Here is a 16228-nt window from a genome sequence, read left to right on the forward strand (position 1 = left end):
GCGTAATAGATTATAATCCTGGTAAATTTTCAACTGAAATTACTGGGCTTAGTTTATTATCTATAGAAATAATTGTAAGTAGCAAGAATGTTCAGTAAAGTAAGATGTACAAACACATCACCATCACCAAAACACAATTTTGTCATGAATCCATCTGCATCCTTTGTTTAATATTCACATACACCAAGGTGAGCGACACAGGCTCTTTAGAGCCTCTAGTTTTAAAGTACAAAACATAAACAAAATAATAAGGTGACTTCAATTTACAAATTATAGTAAATGATAGACAAACACTCTATAAAAAATCCAACAAATATCCTTCAATTTATAGCCTTTTCTATTGCCATCTAGGTCAGCTATAAAGATAATATATTTCAATAAACTATAAGTGAAATGATTATGTGGTCTATTCCAGTTTGCAAGAATTAGCATGTGATGGCTTTTTTATAATTCATTCTGATATTTCCTATTGAATAGAATAATAGGATATGTTCTCAATTTTTTCAATTCGAAAAATGAACAAATAAAATTCGTATGAACATACCAAGTAATAAATATGACAGTTGTTGTTCATTCGTATGATGTGTTTTTTCATTTGATTTTGCCATTTATTTAGGGACTTTCCGTTTTGAATGTTCCTCGGAATTAAGTATTTTTGTAATTTTACTTTTTAAAGGTCATATAGAAATGAACATATTAATCAGAAAACAATGGTGTTCAAAATATCAGCAAAACGACATTGTTACATTTTAAGGATACATTGACCCAACGTTGCATGTGATACATGTATATAATGTACATGTATAATATTTCTTTTTATTTTGAAATGATTGTTTTGGTCATTTACAAATGTTCCTTTTGTTTTTGAAATAGATGGCGTATATGGTTATGGTAGTAATGTTTTGCCTGTTTGTACTGACGGATCTACACCCAATATCAGAGAAAAATCCATCCGTTTATGAATATATGGTGCATGCAATGGCAGGTTCATTAATGATAGAAGAAATCAGACAGGTAATACATTAACTAATCTATTGATTGTTTATAGCGGAATACGCTTGTGTTTGTTCTGTATTGTGTAATATTCTAATCCATTTTTCCCTATTTATTATAAATTTTACCTGTTATTCTCTTTTCTTTATATTCAAGCACTACACTATTATCGAAATTACGCTTGTGTTTGCGTTAAGGTGTCTCGTTGGCAGAGTGGCCTAAGTAGTCAAATTAATGTTTCACTATTCTGTTGTCTCTATGCGTTCGAATGCGGCACACAACAGGTGCTTTTGACTGAATTCTGAATTGACTGGGATTTTCCTACCAAAGGTAGTTGGATCCCTCTGTGCAATCCTGCTTCCTATTCCCAACTCATTAAAATTTACCACCACAACATGGCATAATAGTGCTGAAAGTGGCGTTTTATACAAAATAATTAATTAATCAATTGTATTTATGTTTCATTGTACATGGTTTTCCGTTCTAGTAATCTTGTATTTACAGATTAGTATACTGTAAATTGGGAAATTATTGCGATGTTTTTATTATTGCTAAACACGTGACAGGGTTATAATCGCAAACATTAAAACTTTCATTTTTAATTTATGTATATGAGTTAGACAGTACTTTTCTAAATATCACATCAAATAAAATCGAATTTCAGTCCAAAATGACTTAATCGCAATAATAAATACATGCACAAATTTTTGAATTTCAGTCTTAACAAGTTAGAAAAGGAAAGCTTATAGGGTTGCACCGTTAAAGCTAACCAAAGAAAAGAAGATGCGTATTAAACATGTTACTTTGTATTTGTTATAACAATTTTGATCTGAGCGTTACTAATGAGCGTTATGTAGACGAAACGCGCATCTGGCGTAATAGATTATAATCCTGGTACCTTTGATAATTTTTTATAATACATGAATTGTCTCTAAATAATCAAATTGCAATAGATAAGGGAGAAAGATTACTTTTTTTCACTTTATTTACACATTTTTCCAAGTTTTAATAGTGATTAAGATTATAACACAATGTAGACTGCCGTACCCTATGTTTGACATTTGTACCTATTATGTCTGTTTGTTTGGTTTAGACATGGTTGTAAATTTAAGGGAATTTTAAGCATATATCATACAAGTTTAAGGCAAGCTATAAATCAAAGTGTTATCCATCATTGTCTAAAGGAGAAACAAGTGAGGAATATGATAGTTGTAATTCATTCGTTTGATGTGTTTGAGCTTTTGATTTTGCGATTTGATTTAGGACTTTCCGTTTTAAATTTTCCACGGAATTCGTTTATTTTTATTGTTTTACTTTTTAGCATATCAATTTTTTATTCAACAAAGCGAAACAAGAAATGTGAAATATGTGCGTTTTTACTGCAACACCACAAACACAATTATGGAACGATTTCTTGAATGTCGCATTGTCATGATATAATATATGAATATAACGAAACTTGTTGAATATGTTCGGAGCCGCGTAACAATTCAGTATTTTTTTTGTTGCAACTGTTTGCTGTATTTTCGGCGCAAATTCCACGTCTTGTCCAACATTTAATTGAAATACATTTACTTTCAGGCTTTCGTTATCAAGCAAATGTCAAGGAATTTAATGACCTGGTTCAGTTTTTGGACCCTATATGAAATTGTGATGTACGGTATGTTTTTAGCTTCTATATTTCTAAGATTGACCTTGTCAGCGGAGAAATTCTTCCATACTCGAATGATGTACGCAATGACATTAGGACTATTCATTGTCAATGGTATGCAGTTTTTTCTTGCTTCTAGACATATTGGTCCAAAAGTTATCATGATTGGAAGAATGGTAAGTAAAGATAGCATAATTTGTGTGTGTACATATACTGGTAGATTGTACAAAGATAGTAGGGTGTATTAAGAAAGAAGAATATTCTCATGAAGTAGAGGTCAGAGGAACATTATTTGACCTAAACGTTTAAGGGGGATCGCTGGTCTAAACATTATTTTTTATTCAATATAGGATTTCTCTATATTTTTCTATAAATGAACTAAAATATGGGGTCACTGTTAATTTACGATCACAATCTGCCTACGAAAGAAGCATACATTTTTGTTGATGTCATTTTTTCTGTTGAACTAATAGGAGAAATAGTGGTAATATAGAAATAAAAAAAGAACTAAATTACAGAAATCGCTTTATCAATTTTAATGCAAAAAAATGGCATTTTTGCCCCAAAGGGAGATAATTTGGAGCTTTTTCAAGGATATCTACATTTTAAAAGTCACCTGTGGCCAATAAGAATTGATTTTTTGGAATGATTTTTGTACCGTATGATAAAGTAACAACTACTGAAGATAATAAATCAATTTGTAATGAAAAGTTAATGTTTATTTTTTTTCTGAAAATCTTATACCCGCGAGCCTCCATAATTTAACGATATATTGTACTGAACATCACTGTATGTTACCATAATATCTTAGATACCTATGTTACAATAATATCCGTTTTCCGATATTTTGATATCATCCATCAGATGAATAAAACAATGAACTTTAACTTATTTGATGTGTTGATCCCTTTATGAAACAAATGTATATCTGATTATTACTTTATAGTTTGTAATTGGTAAATACAACTGATCCACTATGCACTCTTCATGTGTAGAGATATTTCATTTCAAGAATAATTATTCTTTTATTTACCTCCTAACAAAAGAAACGCAGCTTGTTGTCAAAACGTTTTTATGGTTGTTTTAGTTGTAACAAACACATACAGCGATTTAATTCCATTCCCAGATAATTGTTTTCCGAAAGGAGTAGGTCCAGTAGGACCCCTATTTGGTCCCAAAATATAGCAGTTTTACAAAATTGTTAATAGTAATCAAAGGTACCAGGATTATAATTTAGTACGCCAGACGCTGGTTTCGTCTACCTAAATCTCACCAGTGACGCGCATATCAAAATATTTATAAAGCTAAACAAGTAAAAAGTTGAAGAGCATTAACAATGATTAAGGATCCAACATTCCAAAAAGTTGTTCCAAATACGGCTAAGGTAATCTATGCATAGAATTAGAAAATCCTAAGTTAAAATGTAAATTTGTAGTTATTTATTGGAAAGTAGAATGCTTCTGCTACACACATATGGGCTATTTTGACAATACAATGTACATTTATCGGGTACTAGCATCATTAATTCAATTAATAAAATCTTCACAATTTTAGCATTTAAGTTAAATTTTAGACGGTTGACGTCTTAAATGAAAGTGCCTGAATTTGTGTTACTTCTCAATATTGAAATGTAAGATGTATTTGATGATAATACATATTATATATAAAGGTTGAGGATGGATACGGATGTGGCAATTTTCTTTAAAAAAAAAACGTCTGAAAAGTGAAATTTTTTGGCATATTTGATTAATTTTCATATTTAAGCTTAAATTGGAGCGTTTTTTAGGACTTAATCAGTTAAAATATTTCTTATAAACTAATTAAATCAACTGAAATAGACACTGTAGTGTTTAAAAAGTGTTCAAAATCTTTCGTCAGAAGAACAAAATTGAGTCCAAAATAACCCTTACCAGACCTTCTCCTTTCATAGTCAAAGTGGCCCTGTTGTAGCTGGAAAAAGTTTTTATTCGTATTTAAATTGCATTGTATACTTGTTGTTTTTGGTTTTTATTTTTTCTGAGCTTACGCTGTATTTTGAAAACAAACAATCATTACAAATACAATTGCAATAACAAAACTACATAACTCCAAGGAAATATATAAGCAGAAATTTCGTAGGCAAATGGCATAACAAAAGCTCATACACAGATTTCAGACCTAGCACGCATTTTGTAAACATTTTCAGTTGATCCTGTTTTAACACAATTGAAAGCCAAATCAAGTTAATGTGGAACACGTTAAAACCAAGAAATGCCAGACCGATACGAATTAAATCAGAAAAAAATAACGTAATAGTAAGGGAAATGCGCTTGCGCTTTTGAGTTTACTATTTGATCAGGGATTTCCATTTTGTTTTGTCTTCCAATTCGCTAATTTTGTCATTTTACTTTGAAACTAATATAAATGTCTTTTTTTCTGTGTTTTTTTTTCGGAATTAGGTTGCTGTTTAGCATTCATATATGTCATTGTATTTTTTGTCGTATTTTTACAGTTCTTAGTTTCATTTTAGATGTACGACATCCTCTTTTTTATACTGATATTTGCTGTGTTTGTTTTTGGCTTTGGTGTCGTTTATCAAGCAACGATGTACCCAAATTCTAAACTAGAATTTCAACTGCTCAAGGAAATCATATACATGCCGTATTGGCAGTTGTATGGAGAACTGTTTTTACCGGAATTCGAAGGTAATTATTCCTTATTATTACACCAGAACATAAGTTAGCTATTTATATTGAACTCATCATAGATACCAGGATTATTTTTTTTTGTTTACGCCAGACGCGCGTTTCTTCTTAAAAGACTCATTAGTGACGCTCCAATCGAAAATTGTTTAAAAGGCCAAAAAAAAACAGTTGAAGAGCATTGGGGACTCAAATTTCCTTAAACTTTTGCCAAAGATAGCTTAGGTAATCTATTCCTGAGATAGAAAAGCTTTTTTTTTTTAAAAGAAGTTTTTTTAACAGTTAATTTATAATTATGAAAATAGCATTATAACTCAAGTTTTGTCGGTACCGAAATTGTTAAACTGTATAATTATTATTTTCTTGATTTTTTTTGTCTATTATAAGTAAGTTATACGATAAAATATAATCTCCTTCATACTATGTTTACCTTACATTAATGAAAATATAAGTACTTCAGTAGACACGCATTTATCTTAGTTAAATGTTCAAACCCCCGTTTAACTCATCTTATCATCCACAATGTTACTAACTTGTAATCAGTACAATTAATAAAATATTTTGGCGGAAATAAATGTTAAAAATTCGATTTTCGATTTGCCAACCTCGAATGTGATTACTTATTTTGTAGTCATGTGCACATTACAATAGCCTTTTTTTTTAATTGCTAGGCACTACTTTTTGTTGTGCATTTTATAGGAAAAGAACCGTCAACCTGTTCGCATGATGTTACAATTTACTCTAAAGGGATTATTGCTAGATGCCCAGAGGTTAACCAGATCAACACCTTATTGTTGGCTCTCTACATGGTTGTAACACACATAATTCTTGTCAAAATTCTAATTGCAATGTTTTCGTAAGTATTCTACTTCACAATTCTTCCTGTCTTTATTTGCATTTAAAATCAAACCCAAGTGCTTTAAAATTCTTTCTCTGCATTGAATCACCTTAGTACACTGGACATGACTTTAATTACGAGATTTCTCTGGTATTTTCCACTTTGCTTTAATTTGAGAATGAAATGAAATGCAAATTATTAATTACAGCTATTGACTAGTATTCGATTACAGCCCTTCATGCTTTCCCCCAAAAAAACACCTTTCAATACCTTTAAGAAGATTGTCAACATTGATTATTTTAAAGAATAATGACGTTTATCCTGAATTGCTTCAAAAAGAACTGTCATCGTTACTCATATATGTGACAAAAGCAGACATTGGGATTCATAGAAACATACACGTAACACCTTTTGGTATACTATCAAATGTAACAGTCTACACCTCAGATGTTAAAATGCGTAATTTATCGAAAAGGACTTAGATATATTTCATCGACCAATTCGTCCCATAAATCTTGTATTTTCTTTGGTTGCCCCGATAGAAAATCTTACAACTGTCAATATAAAGCAGAATCCGAATGAATTTCTAATAGTTACATGCGTATTACATTTGAAAATTATAAAAGCATACTAACCTCTTTTAAGAATTATTATATTGTTGTCAGATATTGTCACATTATAACTAACCATTTTGTGTTTTTAAAATATAGTGAAGTAACATTTCCTTAATTCCTTATGTCAGTTGTTATTATACGTCTTCTGTTCTTCACATTCAAATACGTAATCTTTTGAAAAGGTTGCATTATTGTTCAACATAAGTCCTTATTCCAATTTAATTATCCAAATGTAAGGGATATTTCCCAAAAAAATTATTGGTAAAAACAACACAATAGCTCACTTTTAATACTGCTTTAAACTAAAAATGTCAAAATGATTTAACGTTAAAGTGGTTTCAATATTCTATTTACAGTTTTATCATTATTTTATCATATATAGTACATGATTTCATTAATTCCTAGGAATACATTCACCAAAGTTCAAAACAACAACGAACTGGTTTGGAAGTTTCACATATATTCCCTCGTCCAGGAGTATTATGATTAATCTATGCTGATACCACCTTTGATTATCTTAAGTCACATGGTCAGCATGGTAAAGTGTATATATTTTAAGTGTCTAGGTATCACACATAGACATAACCTGTTCCGTACGTATAATAGAAATAAAATAGATTTAAAATTAAGTTATTATATTTATGATTAAAAGTAACTTTGATATGTTGGTTCAAAATGAACATGTCTGTTGGTGTTGCTAACTAGGACTATAAATGGAATCAGTTTAACAGTAAAAAGATGTGGTATGATTGCCAATGCCAATCCATACAAGTAACAATTTATAAAAAATAAATATATATGACACGTTTGATTTCATAAAAGTTCAGCGAAAGTGTTAACTAGTTTAATAATAACAATAATTGTATAGTCAAAATAGTTTTTTTTCAACGTTTAATGCAAAGAAATTGATATGCATATAATGATTAGCTTAGTTAACATAAGATGATTTGCATGTCTGCGCCTTTCGAAGCCGACTATACGTCATCAGTATATCTCCGGTTTGGAAGCTGTTTTGTTGCTTATTATTGATAACAAACGTTTCTGTGTCACTCTAGTAAATACTTGTCTTACTCTCAATCATTTTCATACATTTTTTTTTTCTATTTCGTTTTTGCAGTCTAATCATATTGCAAAATTTAGGGTACTTTGCTGATTTGTATAGTGTCAATTTTGCATTATCATGACGACAGCCAGTACATTAGAACTATATATGCCCCTCAAATAAAAATTAAGGTTTGCATTTTCCTATGCTTTATCAACAATTTGTCAACAATTTGTCCGTATATAGGTCAATTATACATGTGTTTAGGGTTCTAATCGTATACAAAAGAAGATAGAAAATTTTCGGCAATTTTAGTTTGAAAATTGTATAATTGCTATATAAAATCGTGGAAAACTAAGGTTTAAAACAGAAATCATAATATCTTCAAGATTTTATACATGATTTTTCCGCATATGGGGAAACACTTTGTACATTTAATTTAAAATTTAAATAACTTTTAATTAACCTGCTTTCTTAAGTTTTCGGCCAAATTCTTAAAAAAAAAAACATGATGATTTCAAACTTCCCTTTTCGTAAAAAAAGTAAATTTTTCATTATTTTATTTTAAAATTACACAACATTTTTGTAAATATCCGTAAATATTCGGGAAAGAAAGTTTGCAAAGTCACATTAGTTTAAGATCCATGACGGAAAAAGACTAGATTATCCGAAAATTTAATATAATTTATATTTTCGATCCTAAATCAACCTAAACTTAATGTTATGTATAATTTAATTGTATACATTATTTACATATACAAACAAATATGTGTGTATAACAAATACACATCATATGAATAAAGTGTCTTTGATTTTTCCATATATATACATAAACACAAAATCCTACTGCTGATAGCGCTGTATAATCAAACGGAAAACTCGTTTATTCTTTGTCAATACCGTGCTAAAAACATAAACTTTATATTACGTAAAATTACCTATATACATTAATTACATATACAAACAAATATGTAATAATATAAAATGTCGCTTTAAACAATATTAAATTTCAGAGATGAAGCGGACTGATTTGTCAAACAAATTAGAAGAGAAGGCAGTTTACAGATATTTCAATCTGCCAGCTCGGATGAGACGATATCATGCCAAAAACATGGAGGCAGAAAAAGACGAGTATTTTTCAATTTTTCTATTTTCTTGAGTTTTTATTTATTTCTTTTATCCTTCTTAACATGTTAATGTATGTTTGTAATAATAACCGTTTAATCTTATTAATGATTCTCTCTGATATATATAAGAACCAATTTAAGACAAATACTTCATATTGATTCGGCCTTCACCTGTTCACTTTTAACAGCTTGACTGAAGCTAGGGAGAAATGTATTCCACATGCAAATTATTTATTATCACCTCGGTAAGACCAAAAAAATCAAGGAACGTTTCAGATTAAAGTAAAACATATAAACTAAAGATGTGGTATGATTGCCAACTATCCACAAAACACCAAAATGACACAGACATTAACAACTATAGGTCACCGTACGGCCTTCAACAATGAGCAAAGCCCATACCGCATAGTCAGGTATAAAAGGCCCCGATAAGACAATGTAAAACAATTCAAACGAGAAAACTAACGGCCTTGTTTATGTAAAAAATTAACGCAAAACAAATATGTAACACACGACAACCCCTGAATTACAGGCTCCTGACTTGGGACAGGTACACACATAAATACTGTGGCGGGGTTAATCATGTTAGTGGAATACCAACCCTCCCCCTAACCTGGGACAGTGGTATAACAGTACAACATAAGAACGAACTATACAAATCAATTGAAAAAGGCTTAACTCATCAGATGGACAAAAATACAAGTGGACGTGGCCGGGTACTTATATCATGTATGCCAAAGGTCTATTACTTTATACAAATAGAAAATTCAACCTAATCAGTCTGAACACAAATGTAAGGGCAGGAAACGGAAAACAACAAAAAATGGAAAAACAATAGAAACCAAACACAAAACATGATAAAATACCTAGCAACAAGAGTCCCATTAAAACAAAGGGATGATCTCAGATGGTATTTTGTTTATTTCTTTTGTTTTTCAGGCTTGAAGCTAGTTATGAACAAGATACCGAACTCAACTTACAAGAGCAATTTGATTTACTATCGTCTGAAATGGATTCAATGCAGGAAAATCAGTTCAAAACTTTGCAGGCTATTAACCAATTAAAAGAAAAACAGCAGAAGCTATTGATAGTGGATGTTAATTCCAAAACACATGGCCAAATATTTGTACCAATGGAAGTGCCTATAAAGTGATCAAAATTATCGTGAGAGTACCCAAATTGCACCAATTTTGACCGTTTTTTTAACCTACGTCAATATATGCTCCGTACACTTTGTGTTTATTTTGTAGATGTATCATTAATAACTACATGTTTTCACCTATTAAATTTTGAATCAATATCGAATCATAGGAAATCATGGTCTGAACTGACCTCAAAACCATCAATGATTCTGTAATAAGGAGTACCTAAATTGCAATGTCAACAGTCGAAAGACAGAGTTTTTGTTAAATTCTTCAAATATTTTGAACAATTGGATATAAGTCGATTATTACTCTATGTTTCTGTATGAAAATGAATGCTTGTAACATATTGTATCTAATAATGTTAAAACGCTGAAGTTTTGATGACGTCGTACGGCAAAGGTTACGTACATTTTTTGTTCTTCAGTAAACACTTCATCTATAGATAATGCGGAAGATTTGTTGATATCTAAATTTATTTTTCGATGTTTAAAGACGTGCATAGTATCAAATCATTAACATACAAATTTTTTAGGCTCTATGTAATCTTGTTAGATCCCCTCTGCTTTTTGTGCTAGATAGGTGCAATTTGGGTACTCGATGCAATTTGGGTACAGTGACGTTACCCTTTTAACGCCTAAATCTGTAATAACATTTTCAGTTTCTGTCATCCAGTTTCAATAACGCAAATATACATTTTTACCATACATTTTCTCAAATATGCATACAAGAACATTATCAATCAATGTAAACATTAGGTGTGGAATATAGTTGGCTTTTATTTTCTACTATCGTAGTTTTATACATTTTAGTTGTCACATTTCATATTAAAGGCGTTATGACTAAAACTCATGACTTGTTTGTGATTGTTCTGAGTGGTATCGTTTGCAGTGATTTTTAGAAATTTTCTCATGCATCTTTATATGCACTAGTGAGTCGTGGAAGATCTCAATAGCTGTTAACAAACTATATTTCAGTTGTTGTCGTTTGCTGAATAGGTTCATCATAAGTGTTTCTCTTTTCTCGTTTTTTATATAGATTAGAACATTGGTATTCATGTTTACATGATTTAACATTAGTCTTTTTGGGACTTTTAATATCTTGCTGATCGTTGTTAGCCAAGACCCGTGTTGTTTAACCTATAACGGTTTGACTTTTTTTTACAAATCTGACTTAGATGGAGAGTTATCTCATTAGCACTCATATCACATCTTTCGTTCCATACACAGAAATACAAGTATTGAGATGCTCTTAATGACTAGTTTTGCAATATCCATGTCAGTTTCTATCTTCCCGTACCTTTCTTTTCGTACAATGTGAACAATTTAACGAGAAATTAAACAATTTCGAGGCAAGGTTCACTCAATTCGTCATTTTGACATGCATTTTTACTTATTTCTCCGTTAATGTAGAACGGTTGTATAAATAATTCATATCACATATTCTTCGATATCATAACAAAAATAAGAAAACAAGGAGAAACCTATCTTTCTTCTGTGTGTTAATGTTCCGTCACTGTGCCAGATGTTAGATACCATCGAGTCCGATAAAATTTAGCCGGAGTGGTTTAGACACAGTGTAATAATATGTATCTGATACTCAACAGTTCAAAAATAAAAATGTCTAAAACATCTCAAAAAACTCACAGCACTGTTCACGTACTAGGTTTGCTTTGCATTGTTGTATCATTTGTATACATTGTCACTCGAGAAAAATAAAACAGAAACGTATGAAAATAGATATACGTATTACATGTCAATCCACGGTACGTATGGACATAGACATTTGATATTTGACAGTTTTGTAAAAAAAAAAATATTACACATACATAGTGACTGTATTCTAAAGAAAGCGTCCTTTACATTTGTACATTGATGCAACATCAATAATAACAAATCTGTAATGCAAATTATATTTTAATCTTATAATCTATTTTGAAAGGTTTCATTCTGAAACATTTCAGAAGAAAAAGCGAAATATACGTTATTATACAAAGAACACGGAATCTTAAATGTGTCCTTCTTGAGAATTGAGCAGAATTATGAACATATGCTCGTTTAGACGTTACTAGCCATTTAGCTATACTATTAAACGGGTAGACCTCATTTTCAGTTTCGCTTCTCTTTCTTCCACAATGTGTTAAAAGAGGGACGAAAGATACCAAAGGTACAGTCAAACTCGTAAATCTAAAACAAACTGACAACGCCATGGCTAAAAATGAAAAAGACAAACAGAAAAACAATAGTACACATGACACAACATAGAAAACTAAAAAATAAACAACACGAACCCCACCAAAAACTAGGGGTGATCTCAGGTGCTCCGGAAGGGTAAGCAGATCCTGCTCCACATGCGGCACCCGTCGTGTTGCTTATGTGATTACAAATCAGGTAAATAGTCTAATTCGGTAGGTCAAATTCATGAAAGGGAAGGGGATTGTAGTTACGACGTAAGGAACATATCCGATATCATTTGTGAAACGGTTATTCCATAACGGTCAACCAACTCGTGATGGCGTCCGTAAAATTTACGAAGGGATGATTTCAACTTCACCATTTGGAACTCTTGGTTTAATACCTCCCATGTAAGCAGTAACCCTCTATCAAGAAAATCATGATAGGAAATGCAAGCACGGGAATATCGTATCAATTGGGAGAGATATACCCCGTATGCAGGTGCTGCTGGAATGTTGCTACTTAGAAATGGAAAGTTCACAATTGGAAAGCTGAAATCATCTCTTTTGTCGTAAAGTTTTGTCTTCAACCGACCCTCATTGTCAATTTCTAGATGTAAGTTAAGATATGATGCCGACTTAACTGTATTTGTAGTATCCTTTATCTCCAATTCGATGGGATAGATGCGATCCACATAGTCGGCAAATTTTGATTTGTTTAGTGAAAGAACGTCATCTATAAAGCGGAAAGTAGAGTTAAAGGATATTGCTAACTTCTTATCTTTCTTCCTAAGAAGTTCCTGCATGATGTCAGCCTCATAATAATAAAGAAACAAGTCAGCAAGTAGAGGGGCACATTTTGTTCCCATTGGGATGCCGACAGTCTGTTGAAAAACACGTCCTCCGAACGTAACAAATATGCTGTCAATCAAGAAATCAAGCATCTTGATAATATCGGTTTAAGAGAATTTTTTGTTTGAATCAGAATGATTCTTTACAAAGTAGGATTTATCCCTCCCTAAGACAAGATACTTGTATCTACGTTGGCCATTCTTTTTTATGAAGCAAAGTAATACCAACTCTTTTAATTTGTCTTTTAGTTTGGAATGTGGAATACTTGTGTAAAGAGTAGAAAAGTCAAATGTTTTAATACTGTTACAAGATGAAAGAGAGTTAGATTGTATGTACTCTAAAAGGTCTTTGGAATTTTTAAGTATCCACATCTGATTCACGCCACCCCTTAGAATAGGCAGTTTCAATGTTTAAATAAAAACGAGTCCTTAACCAATCCAAATATCTCAATACAACTCCTAAGACACAATTCTTCTTTTCTTGTAACAACATAAATCTGCAAAGATGTTGAAATAAGATGTTTAAATAAAAACGAGTCCTTAACCAATCCAAATATCTCAATACAACTCCTAAGACACAATTCTTCTTTTCTTGTAACAACATAAATCTGCAAAAATGATGTTGAAATAAGAACGAGTCCTTAAGCAATCAAAACATCTCAATATTATCGCTAGGACATACTCCTCTATTTTTGTAACAGTATATATCTTCAGAGAATCAGTGACCTATTGTAGTATTAAATACATATGTCGTTTTTTTTCCATTTAAATATTTGAAATAGTCGGTAAATATTACTATTAATTATAATCCTGGTACTTTTGGTAACTATTCACTATTAGTTTCGTTTTGAACCAAACTATGTAGGCAAGTATCTATTTATTATTACTTCAATAGTAAAATCATACACGCATAAATACGCATAGATAAGAAATAATTGATTTGATGATGTAAATTCACCTAGTGTTTCGGTTTAGGTTTTATATTACCTAGGCATTATCCTCATCAGGTACCCTAGCCTTACAGCAACATGATAAAAATAAAAGAAAATTCTGGGGCACGACACTCGGTGAATCATCTCTCTGTTTTCCTTAAATTGATTTGCAAATATTGTGATATAGCGTAATCGCCTATATTCTATTTTAATTTAGAAGATGTTAAATATTCTTTTAAGTTCTTGTGTTTCTGGTATGCAATAATGGGTGGTTTTTTAAAAAGTTGGTTTGCTGTGCCATCATTCGAAATTAAGTGCCAGTGTTTTCTTAAAGGTTTACCCAGTTGTTTAACTCTAGGATTAAATTTTGTTATGAAGCATAAAGGTGGTGATTTCCCTTTCTTCCTAGATATGTACCGTAATGTACTTTCCCTTGTTCTTTTCATTGTTGTTGTTATTAAGGGGTCAATTTCGTCTGCAACATAACCCCGTTTCTGAAGTTTTTCTCTGAACAATTGAATTTGTGCTTCTATGTCCTCTACATTATTAGATGACCGAATAAATCTTATAATTTCTCCTCTAATAAAACCTTTAAATACAGACGATGGGTGGGATGATGATCTATGCAGGCATTGGTAGTTATCTGTTGGTTTGCGATATAGTTTGATATCTAAGATTTTATTTGTAATAAATCTTTTTCCTTTGTACACTGTTACATCTAAAAATTGAACGTTTGTCCTTGAGGTTTCATGTGTGAACTTAATGAGTGGATGAATGTTGTTAGCTATTTCAACAAAGTCAACCAGTTCATTTTCATTTCCGGCAAATAGCATAAAGCCGTCATCTCTATATACTGACAAATGTATAATTTTGAAAGCGTGACTGTGTAAATTCTTTCAATATTTTTGAGATGATTTCAAAACTTCTCAAATCAGTTAAGCTTGGCGACATAGGGGCTCCCATGGGAACACCCACTATCTGTTTATATATTACGCTATTAAACTCAAATTCATTGTTTTCTAGTGTAATTCTTAGTAATTCCAGAAATTCAGTCCGTGGTGGGAGTGGGATTGCATAATTATATGCCATAAGTTTAGGCCATGCTCTGTACACAGCCTGAATTATTTTTTCGTGACTCAGATTTGTGTACATACTGCTTATGTCAAAAGTCGCTAAAATGACATCATCAGGTGCCTCTATTCTTTCAATTTTGTTAATGAAGAACGTCGTATCTTGTGTAAATGTCCATAATTGACGTACAATAGGTTGAAGAAAGTAGTCAATGAATTGGCCAATTCTTTCAATTGGGCTATTACAAAGTGAAATGATAGGTCTACCAGGTATTTGAACTCTTTGAAGTAATTCTTTATTATTCCTGATTTCATTTCTAATGTTGAGGTCAATTTTGTGAATTTTAGGTAATAGATATAATCTGCCAACTTGAATTTTTTCGACTTTTGTGTCTAAAAGATATCTCAACGATATGTCATCTATGTGTGATTGTTCATGTAATATCTTAACTTTACTCTCTATTAGATTGTAAATCTCCGTACAGTGTGATATTGCAATTTGTTCGTAATGTATTCCATCGTTAAGCTGAGATAACGCTTGTTCAATATAATTCTTTTTATCAAGAATCACTGTTGAAGAGTTTTTATCAGCTTTTTTAATTACTATTTCTTTATTTTGTTTCAGTGACTGTAATGCCATTCTTTCTGATTTTGTTAAGTTATCTTTGAATTTATGCAAGTGTATTCTTCCTAATTCAATTTTAGTTGCAAATATATAATTTTCTATATCTGTATTAGCAAAGTTTGGAGTATATCCTGATTTCATAGTAAATGGATGATTATTTATGACATTTTCATTGCCATAGAACAGAAATTTAAGTCTCATTTTGCGTGCCAATTTGTCAAAGCTTTGTAATAAATTACGCTTGATGTTCTTCTCAGCAGGGGCAGGTATGAATTTTAATCCTTTAGCTAATAATGATATTTCAGAGTCGCTTGGTTCTGTTTGAGAAAATACTTCAATATACTGTCGAGATGATTCTATCTTTTTAATGTGTCTATTTTTTCTGTTTAAGTCACGTTTATTTTTGAGATGTGTGCGAAGTTTTCCTTTGTATTTTCTTGTTTTCTTTCTCTTATCACGAGACTTGATGTGTCTGTTTTTCTTAGACAT

At 31.2% G+C, this 16228-nt stretch overlaps 2 protein-coding genes across 2 annotated transcripts in view; one reads left to right on the top strand and one right to left on the bottom strand.

Annotated features, from left to right (window-relative positions):
* The window catches only part of LOC139504118 (transient receptor potential cation channel subfamily M member-like 2), a 92221-nt gene extending 81288 nt beyond the window's left edge, over positions 1–10933 (top strand). The window contains exons 19-24 of the mRNA XM_071294179.1: positions 5154–5328; positions 6025–6181; positions 7183–7370; positions 8833–8950; positions 9886–10506; positions 10706–10933. Coding sequence (XP_071150280.1) covers positions 5154–5328; positions 6025–6181; positions 7183–7267 — 417 coding nt within the window. The 3' untranslated portion in view covers positions 7268–7370; positions 8833–8950; positions 9886–10506; positions 10706–10933. The remainder of the gene's footprint in view (positions 1–5153; positions 5329–6024; positions 6182–7182; positions 7371–8832; positions 8951–9885; positions 10507–10705) is intronic.
* Positions 10934–14890: 3957 nt separating this feature from the next.
* Positions 14891–16228, bottom strand: LOC139504119 (uncharacterized). The gene has a single exon (XM_071294180.1). It carries the CDS (start codon positions 16226–16228, stop codon positions 14891–14893), a length of 1338 nt encoding a protein of 445 aa, XP_071150281.1.

Source organism: Mytilus edulis, chromosome 14, assembly GCF_963676685.1.
Source record: "Mytilus edulis chromosome 14, xbMytEdul2.2, whole genome shotgun sequence".
In the NCBI taxonomy this organism is placed as follows: Eukaryota; Metazoa; Mollusca; class Bivalvia; order Mytilida; family Mytilidae; genus Mytilus; species Mytilus edulis.

Coding starts and splice junctions, on each gene's coding strand:
- LOC139504119 (XM_071294180.1), bottom strand. CDS start 16,228: ATGTCTAAGAAAAACAGACACATCAAGTCTCGTGATAAGAGAAAGAAA.